Source organism: Myotis brandtii, unplaced genomic scaffold, assembly GCF_000412655.1.
Source record: "Myotis brandtii unplaced genomic scaffold, ASM41265v1 scaffold727, whole genome shotgun sequence".
NCBI lineage: Eukaryota > Metazoa > Chordata > Mammalia > Chiroptera > Vespertilionidae > Myotis > Myotis brandtii.
In genome coordinates this window covers 271,471-281,915 of record NW_005370872.1, presented here as the reverse complement: position 1 = coordinate 281,915, position 10,445 = coordinate 271,471, and the positions used below count along the sequence as shown (strand labels likewise).

Below are 10,445 nucleotides of genomic sequence, written 5' to 3'. Positions count from 1 at the left end.
GAAACAATGTATAACTTCAGCTCTGAGATCCCGGCAGGCTGAAAGCTGGTTTCTGGGGTTTTGTTTAGCTTCTTATTTGCAACATAGTACATAGTTGCTTAGAGTTGCAACTCAGAGGCCGGCAAGTCAGGCGGGGAACGTTGGAGTCTGCAGTCACTGGAGCAAGCAAGCCTCCCTGTTCGCTTCAGTGCATGGCTGCCGGCCGCCATCTTGGCTGACAGTTAATTTGCATAAGGATATGCTGATTAGCCAATGGGAAGGGTAGCGGTCGTATGCTAATTACCATGTTTCTCTTTTATTAGTGTAGATGTGCCACAGTTAGAATAACAGTGAGAGTACAAAAAGGAAGTGGAGTTCTGCCAGTGGGAGATAGTAGCTTTGGCAAAGACAAGCTCATGACAAACAGCAAGGAGGCCACAACATTCAATCATAAGTGTGAATGGTGTCCTGCATGTAAATGGAGTACTGAGCTCATCTACCAAGTAGAGATTTAAAAAGAGATATATGGTCAATTATATGATAATAACTGACCTCAAATTATGTGTTAAAATTATTTTCTTTACCATTTGACAGAATGTCAAGGGCCCTCATGAAAAGTTTGGTGAGCGACTCAAGACAAAATGACCAAATATCTTTGTACAAATTGACTACTGTCTAATGGACCTATACCCATTAATTAGTCCTTGGACTGGCTTGGATAAGGGACTTATCAGGTCTATGCCTCCTTCCATTTGCTTTGGATCACTTCTAATATTCAAGAAGCACAGGAAAATAAAGAACAAATACATGTGAAATAGACTTTTTACAAATAGACAAGAGAGAGTAAATGAAATAGTAAAAGAATAAGCACATTACTGAAAAATTTGCTAAATGGTACATCTCCAAAGCAAATGTCCAACTAATTACTTTGCATCTAATTGCATACACATCATTAAATAATAAGATAAATTCAGGAATAAGAGCTCATGAAACTGCTTAGAGCTCAAGTAGTTGTTGAGACTGAGGATTTACCCCTATTGGTTCAAGGGTGCCACAGGGCCTTTCTAAGCAAAAGTCTTTAAGGTGATCTTGGTGGGATCTCCACTGTAAAGGGATCGTCTATATACAATATCTGAAGCTAAAAGAGGGACTTATTTCTTGCTTAACAAGGCACATAGTAGGAGGAGGCAGTGTACTTATTGGACACTGTTTCTTAAAAAATGGAAACTATTGATTTTATGTGGAGTTTTGGGAAACTTGTAGTTCAGGGACTGCAGAGTTTCAGAAATAGGAGTGATTATAAACAGACTAGCATTTAGCCATAGATTCAGGCTTTCTGGAGTGTGGTTGTTGCTAATTGGCTGATTTTCAATTAGTGTAAGGCTGCAACTGATGTGGTTGGTGATGTAAGCAGTCATTAGTCAATTGGCATGAGTTTAAAAGTGGTTCTGGTAGATACTTATACAATTTTCAAAGAACAGTTAGTTTTTTCCTGAAAGAATATAATCTTTATTTCTCTTAAGGCTGCAAGTAGAAAAATAAAAGTACAGGAAGCAGAATAAGGTGTAAAAGATAGGAAAATCATGGCTCTGCGGGATCTCAAGTGTGATTATTGGAGCAGGTATATTTTTTCTGAGGAAGCAGCTCATCTTAACTCAGAATATTAGTGTGCTGCATGAGAGCACCAGGAACTCTTCCCTAATCACTATCTCAGGATTTATAAACTGTAAATTTCTTATTTTTCTTTAGTATCTGGTGAACTAGAAGCTCCCAAAATGGGTAGAGAAGGAGAATCTGAAGAGCTTACCTCTAGCCCACTACCCTGTGATGGACAAGGTAAGCATGACTTAAAGAAACAGAGTTCTGATAAAGAGAAATGACAAGAGAGAAAAATAGGAGATTTAAAGGAAGAATCAAATATAGGGTGGATCAATGGAAGATTTTGAAGGAATCAGTAGAAAATGGGGATCAACAAATTTACATAAAAGAAGGTTCTAGGGCAAATGAAAGGTCTTCATAAATCACAATTTTGTTCCAGGAGCAGAGCTACCAACAGGTGGAAATGATAAGTATGCCTGTGTTATGTGCTTCTCAAACGATATGCCAGGAAGTCTGGAAGCAAGGACTGAAAATAGTGAAGCATGTGACACAATAGGTAAGACTGTCCAAAGGTCAAGTCATGAGGGTAGATCTACAGGCAACATAGACCCCAGGTAGAGTGTGACAGGTATTACAGTCCATCCCACTATCCTGTTCTTGGCATTTTCTCAACCTGCCCCTTTTGGGAACAGCATGGAGACAAAACATGTCTCATAAACAGGACAAGCCCTGTTGACTTTACATAGTTGATTATAGTAGAACTAGAAGCCCGTTGCACAAAGATTTGTGCAATAGGCCTTCCTTCCCCTGGCTGCCGGCACCAGTTTTCCTCTGGCACCCGGGACCCAGGCCTTTGGTCCGGCCGCAGCGGAGAAGCCAAGACTCTTCAGTCTTCAGTCTGGCAGGAGCCTTCAGTCTTCGCTTTGCGCCTGCATATGCAAATTAATCGCCATCTTTGTTGGGTTAATTTGCATACTCATTCGATTGGCTGGTGGGCACAGCAGAGTGACACCAATTTGCATGTTTCTCTTTTATTAGTGTAGATTACACTCTTAAAATGACTGTATCTAGTTTACTACATTAGTATATTAGTAATAGATTTTGTATTTATACAGTGATTTCCATCCCAGTCCCACCCGGAATCCAAAAAAAGGGAGAGTGTACTTCTGCTAGTAGATAATAGTGTCATTTTTTTTCACAACCTTAGAAAGACCTTAAAGATAGCTGATCCTGCCATTTAATTGTCAGTAGGAAAGACTTCAGATCAACTGCTCTTAACCCAGCACATATTTTTGATGGATGTACTCCAGCATGTCACTAATTTATATATTGTTTTCCTACAAACTTTTGCACATAAGATGTTATTTAATTCTCACAAAAATATCTTTAGACCTAGTCAGAATTGGATAACTGGTTCTGTCCCTGAATTAATTGAAGTACAGAGATATTTAAGAGTGTTTTTCAAGATCCTATTGAGAACTAAAGGAAGACCGTGGGCCCATCCTGGACTCCTACTTCTCAATTCAGAAGATTTTTAGTCCCTTTAGAAGGAAGAGAAGAATGATAGTCCAAACATCTTTAAAAACTCAAGCCTTCTGTAGTATGAATGACCCCAGGATTGGCAACTTTTAGTTATTAACTTATTTCCTTACATCAACCTCTTATTTTCTAGATAATGTGGATCTTGGAAACAACTCTACTTTGGGAAAACCCAAGAGGAAAAGAAGTAAGAACGCATTACATTTTACTTGATTTTGATGTTAAAATGAGCTTTTTAATGCCAGAGTTTTATATTACTACTAGAGGCCCAATGATAAAATTCGTGCAAGAGTAGGCTGCTGGCACTGGCTTCCTTCTGGTACCTGGGACCCAGGCTTCCTTCGCAGCCCTGGCTTTGTTCAGAAGGTCATCCGGAAGGATGTTTGGTCTAATTAGCATATTATGCTTTTATTATTATAGATTTACAATAATAAATGATAATAAAAATAAGTGATAATAATATGATAGTTATTCAAACCTGTTTATATCCTAATCTCTAGAACATATAATGTGTTTTCTTCCATGGAAAAAGGGATTTTATGCATATAATAAAGCTAGGGTCGTTGAAAGGGGAGAATGTCTTGGGTATTTGGGTGCCACCAATATCATCAATGAGCTTTAGAGTGAAGAACTGTTCTCAGATATGGTGAGAGAAAGATAGTCACAGAGAGATTCAATCTTTGTGAAGATGGAGAAGCAGAACAAGGAATATGGGTTATCTGTAGAAGTTGTAAGAGTCATGGGAATAGCTTCTCCTCTATCACCTCCAGAAAGAAATGAGAGCCCACTGAAGCCTTTATTTTAGCCCTTTCAGTCTAGACCCTTGTCAGACTTCTAACTGACATATCTGTAAGATAATAAATCTGAATTGTTTTAAGCCACTAAATTTGTGGTTATTTGTATGGCAGCAATAGAAGAGCAATATAAATCTTGGTTATTATACAGCTATAACACATTCCTAAAAAGGTGGAAGTGGCTTAGGAATTAAGCAATGGACAGAGAGAAATTGGGCAATGAGAAGAATTTTAAGTAGAATGATAGAAACTGCCTACATGGCCTGGAGCAGTTTGTTAGTAGAAATGTGCAAAGACTACTAGTGAGGACTCAGAAGGAGGTGAAGAACATGGGAGAGAAAGCCTATATTGTCTTAGAGAATACATAAGTCACGCTGAACAGATGTTAGTAGAAATAAGGAGGTTAAAGGCGTGGCTGGTGAAGACTGAGAAGGAAACAAAGAACATGTTTTGGGAAACTGGAGAAAGAGGATTCTTATTAAGTAAAGGCAGAGAGCTTAGTGAAATTCTTCCTAAAGATATGTGGAAAGCAAAACTTTTTGGGTGTACAGCTAAGGATATTAGTAAGCAAGTGATAAAGACTCAGCTGGTTTGTTTGTTTTTATTTCTTAGAGTAAAATATGTGAGGAAAGAGATAAACCCATAGAAGAACTGCTCAACAACAACATCATAAAATTAGGACTTGATGATCTGAACAATTCTTAGCTTATTCAGGTTGCAAAAGATGCTAAAATTAGAAGATCCACTGTCAGGAAAGTGTGCTTTGTAGAAGTGATCAAGAATATGGCTTAATAACTTTTTGCTGATGCCTCAGAAATAACAAAAGATCAGAATATTCATTCACCTAAAAGGTTCTTGGAAGAAATTAAATGTGTGATTCACAAGTCCCCCCAAGCCATCTCAGCAGAGATTAAAAAATAGATATGTAATTATGTAGGAAAGATCTGTGGAGGAGCTCTTGTCTATGGAACAATTCTCCATGACATACATGGAGATCTATAAGGTTCTTGAGAATTATTTACTGACAGAAACAAAACTCTCTGTCTAATTCCTAGAACCTGTAATATGGTTCTTTACATGGTAAAAGAGAGTTTTAGGAATCTTTAGATGGGGAGGTTATCTTGGATTCTCTTGGTAGCCCCAATCAAATCACATGGGTTCTTACAATGAGAAGACTTTTCCTGCTATGCAGAGAAGGATATGTGCGCATGAAATAATTAGAGCTACAATGACCTGGCTTTGAAGATGCCGACAGGGGATAATGAATGAAGAAATTGGAAGCTGAAAAAAAAAGGATTATTCTTCATAGCCTTCAGAAATGAACAAAGCCCTGTGGACACCTAGATTTTAGCCCAGTGAGATTTGTGTTACATTTCTGACCTTCAGATCCATGAAATAATAAATTTGTGTTGTTTAAAGCCACACATTTTATGATAATTTATTACAGCAGCCATGACAACTAATACCTTTTGTAAAATAAACAAACAAAAAAGAATATTTCACCTTTATATGTTAGATTGCATCTTTTTAAATAGCAATTGGTATTTTCAAATGCTCACATCTTTGCATGTCTTTTTAATTGTAAAACATGAACTTTGTAAGTGTGGCATATATATTTCTAGATTTTTCTATGCATATATGAACACATTTAGAATTATATCATTATATCTTAAAAATCTATTGCTACTGTTAATTTCCCTTACTTTAAATGAGTATATCATGTACAAGACATTATAAACATTTAACATATTGCCAACTTACCTTTAAACATTTTTCGAGATAAATTTACAATGAAATGTAATAAAGTAGGGAATATCATTTGATGTGTTCTGACAGATGCATTGTCCTGTGTAATCCAAATCCTATCAAGATACAGAACATGACCATTACCCTGGAAAGGGCCCTTCTGCCTTTTTGGTATATCCTTAACCCTCACTCATAAAATGCAATGACCTATTCTTATTTTTTCATGATAACTTAATTTGGCTTGTTTTCAAACTTTAAATAAATAAGGTTTTAGAGCATATTCTCTTTTGGTGCAGTATTGCACTCAGCATAATGTTCTTTGAGTTTAACCACATTGCTGAATGTATCAGTAGCTTTTTCCTTTTGATTGCAGTTAATGAACATTGTATGAATATACCAAACATTGAGTATATATTCTCCTATGATGAAGAGCACATGTGTGCCAGTTTGGGGCTAATATGAAAAAGCTGCAATGAACATTCTTCTGGAAGTCTTTCTGTGGCTCCATGCCTTCATATCTCATATAAATTTCTAGAAATAAATTTTATGAGACATGGTATAGGTGCATCAGTCTTTTGTCCCCAAAACCCAAGTTGGGGCTATACAGCACACAAAAATGGTGCCAAGCTGAGAAATAGAATGCTTCAGGAACTGTTTCTACTGGTCAGAAACCCTTGGCTTAAAAGGAGGCTGTTAGTAAACCTGCTCAAACCTTATCCCTCAGAGAGACATTATTTATAAGCAGATCTCCTCTGAGGGGAGAAGGAAAACTTTACTATCCCAGAATATTTCTAATGAGGGAGATGTTCTCTATTTTATACTGATCAGGAAACGAATCTGCCTTCTGATCTTGATGGCCACATTAGATACTCAGAAGCATGTGGAAATGCCACCAAGAATTACCTCTGAACAAATCCACCTCACCCAGAAAACTCTAGCAAATTTCCCCCATGAAGACACCACTCACAAGCCACTTCAATTATTCTGACCAATGGGGATAGGGCTAAATTCAGTTGATTTGTTTCTTGCACCATTTAACATATTTCATAAACCATAAATGCTGTAGGTCTCTATTGGCCACCCTAATCTGCAGTTCACCATGTTTGCATGAGGGAGGCAAGTGAGTACCTGGCTTTCTCTTAAGAAGTATCATCTCAAGGGCACACACAGTGACCTGGAAGGGAAGCTTTTATAGTTATTGAGCCCCCTAGTGTGATGCACACCACCAGGAGGAAGATGGACAGTGTGGGCCCTGGCTGTAAGCCTTATAGTTCCCAGTTCCATTTACTTGTCTAGTCCTTGATGTTCAGAGGGGCTCTGCATGGATGTACAGGTGCAGGGGCCAGCCCTGTTTTCTTGTGTCTGGAGCTGAATGGCAGACTCAGCATCTCCGTGGTGGGAGAGCTGGACCATGCACATGGTCCTGGAAGAAGGATTCAGGACAATTCTGAAGAATAGATATTATTAATGCTTCTCCCTCCCTCTAATGTCTTAAGTTGTATGGTGTTCCTTCCTCAGATGCCTGGATCTTTGCTCTTCCTTCAGTGCCACAAAATCTGTGCGTACCATTCCAGTGGCTTTAACTTCATCTTTCTTTCCCAATCATCTTTAATTGTCACTCAGACCTTTTTTACAGAAGGACCAGATACAAGTAGGAAAAGACATTTTCATAAGGTGTAACCAGAATTAAATCTGCCTCCCCTAGACACTCCGAGGCTGGTTGGGGAAAGAAGGAAACATCATCCCCAGGGATGTTAGAACAGAATCCTGGATTTTTAGAATTGGTCTATTTAACAGCATTTATCCCTCACTGCTTTTGTCCTGATCATGATGCAGACAGGAGTTGATCCTTTTCTGGAAACAGCTGTCTTCAGTGACCAAAGAGCCTTACAGAGTTGTGTAGACAGGAGGAGATGAGGAATGTTAAGTCAGACAATCAGTGCTTTGGGAGTAGTTTTTGATAAAGGGCATACCATTGTCAGACTCAGATGGTCCAGCCCTCCCCATTCATGACACCCATGAGTTCCCAGGGTCACAATGGTGTGGCCAGAATCAGTTCTTTGTAAGTTGAAGTGTACACTGTGTTGATGTACCACCCATAGCCCCAAGAGGGGTTTGAAGCCTGATCAGTGTGTCAGGAGCAGGCAGAGCAAAGCCCCTTGTGATGTGGCTCCCTGACCATGGGATGAACAGGTCAACGTTAGCAGGAATCATGAGCCTGGCACACAGCTGCAGTCCCTGATCATAATCATGGTGTCAGCCTGTCAGCAGGTACTTAGGCATCTCCATGAGGGGTCCAGACTGGTCTGTCAGCACCACAAGTTCATTTCTGCAGTCATGCCTGAGAGAAAGGCATCTTAACTTTGCCAGCCTGTTGCTTTCCACTTGGCCGACAAAACATCTAGGCCACGTGCAGAGAAGCCCAGTTGTCTGAGTGCTGCCCACCAGAGGAGTGACCAAATTTGCTTTTGGTTCTGCAAAGTTGGCTCTGAGGCCAAGCAGCCATAGTAGCTTAGTGGACACTGGCTGTCAGGTCAGCCAGGCATTAAGGCACCAGGCCCAGCTACCAGGGGAATCTTGCTGAATTGAAGACCCTGCAAGGCCAATGTTTGCTTCAGGCTGTGAAGGAGAATAGAAAGCCTAGGTGCCATTGGGCAACATCCCCACATTCTTGAATATACCATTTCCACTTGAAGAGCAAGGCTTTCAGGCCTTTCTTACACTGTAAATCCTAGAGTTGAGTTGACCCACCTCAAAATGGGAATCTCAGGAAAGAGAGTTACAGGCCTTCCTCCATGGATTTTTACTTTCAGCAGTAAATATCTAGTAGCTGGCTGTTATGATATTATTAATAATAATAACAAGACACAATCTCTACCCAGCACCAATGGTCTTCTCACATTCACATGTTTTCATGTCATTCACGAGAAAGCAAAATCACAATCACACAAAACCTGCTGTGGGTCTTCAAGTTCTCCAGGAGCTTTAGACACTAGATTAAATATAAGTGAGAGGATCTGCTTTATACCTGCAAGAGCTCAGAGATTATTTTATGAACACTCCACTTGGAAATCTAGACCATTTATTTGCCTTCTAGCCCAGTATATGATCCATGATATTATTTAAGAATATAATAATGAGTATGCTTCCCCATTGCACATTTGAATCAACACTTGAAAAGGAAAATATTGCTATCTTACTGTAGTTGTCTGTCTAAGGCATCAGCAGGAGTTTATTTTCTAACTTTAAAGAATAATTTTAAATGAAGGTCATCTCTTATTGTCTTCTGAGTCCTTGCAGCATAAAATATAACTCCATAATCAACCTTGCACTGCTACACTGGTAGTTAAGAATTTTATCCCATTTTTTTTTGTGGACCAAAGTCTGAAAAAAGTACTCGAACACGACTGAACTATGAGGCTTTGAGAATTATATTCATGGTCTGAATAATTAACTTTACTCTCTTCCTTTTTGAAGAAAAAAAGAAAGGGCATTCCTGGTTTAGAATCAAAAGGAAACGGCAGAGAAACATACATCAAGAAGGTAAGTAAGCAAAATGAAGTAGTCACACCTTTTGAGTTTAGTGAGGCACTGCTTATTGTATCCTTGCATCCTGAAGCTTCCTGAGGGTCACGCTCATTTTCCAGATACTATGTCAGGTGGGATATAGGCCAATACACTGTAACAAAGAGGCCTGAAAATGCAGTGGATTCAACTAAATGGTTTATTTCTCATACATGTATGTAATCCACCAGAGCTAAATGATCTAGGGCGAATAGAGAGACACTGCCATCCTCACTACATGGCTTCTTTCTGGGTCAAGACATTTTTATTAAGTTAGAAAGATGTTCCAAAGAAGGCTAAATGAAGAAAGCAGACTGTATGTGTGGTGTACATGTGGAAACAGTATACTGTATATGTTCATCTTAGGCTCAGATCATAGGATAGATGTATATTTAGTTTTACAAGAAAATAAAGTGGTTGTATCACATTACATTTCTATCCTAAATGTGAAAGAGTTTCAGTTCGCTGAGAGAGAGAGAGAGAGAGAGAGAGAGAGAGAGAGAAGCAAAGATATAGATATATAGAAGAATCAATGGCAATTCATCCATAAAAATATATGCAGTGATTACATTTGGTCATTGAAATATAAGTAATGTTTATTTTTTTGTTTGTGTTTTAAGCTATATGTGCATATTCATAATAATAAACACACTCAACTATTGTAATGAAAAAATATTACTCAAATAGTAACATATGCAAAGAAAAAGTCTAAAGGGATGCTTTGAACAAGTTAATTGTGGTTATTCCCAGATAGTGATGTTTCATACTATTTCTATTTTCTAATTTTTCAATAATGTATATGCATTACTTCTGATCAGATCCCTGAGAGCTTGTTTATTTCTGTAGTTATTGTGGTAAGGGACTCCTTTATTCTAGACAATAAGGGTGAGACCTTATTTTCTGGATGACTGACAATTTTGAATCAGTAGAACTATGTAAGATTTTAAAATCCAATTAAAACTCATTAATTTTCACCAACCTAAATATCTTATGTTCTTAACAATTTTCATGGCTGCTTTGTTGGTGAATGTATGCAATTTTTGTTTGGAATGAAAGGAAAAATGGTTGAATCCATTTTTTTAAAATTTCTTTATTGATTAAGGTATTACATATGTGTCCTTATCCCCCCATTACCCTCCATTCCCTCCACTCATGCCCTCACCCCCCTGTTGTCTGTGTCCATTGGTTAGGCTTATATGCATGCATACACGTCCTTTTGTTGAT

At 38.4% G+C, this 10,445-nt stretch overlaps 1 protein-coding gene across 11 annotated transcripts in view; it reads left to right on the top strand.

Moving 5' to 3' along the window:
* LOC102255966 (nuclear body protein SP140-like protein) overlaps window positions 1-10,445 on the top strand; it is a 71,934-nt gene that overhangs the window by 35,468 nt on the left and 26,021 nt on the right. For 7 of the 11 annotated variants that reach the window (XM_014530184.1, XM_014530183.1, XM_014530185.1 and 4 more), the window contains 4 exons: window positions 1,729-1,815; window positions 2,018-2,134; window positions 3,251-3,304; window positions 9,135-9,200. The exons of 1 other annotated variant lie outside the window; for it this stretch is intronic. In XM_014530184.1, coding sequence (XP_014385670.1) covers window positions 1,729-1,815; window positions 2,018-2,134; window positions 3,251-3,304; window positions 9,135-9,200 — 324 coding nt within the window. The remainder of the gene's footprint in view (window positions 1-1,728; window positions 1,816-2,017; window positions 2,135-3,250; window positions 3,305-9,134; window positions 9,201-10,445) is intronic. 3 more of the 11 variants (XM_014530182.1, XM_014530189.1, XM_014530187.1) reach the window with 3 other exon arrangements.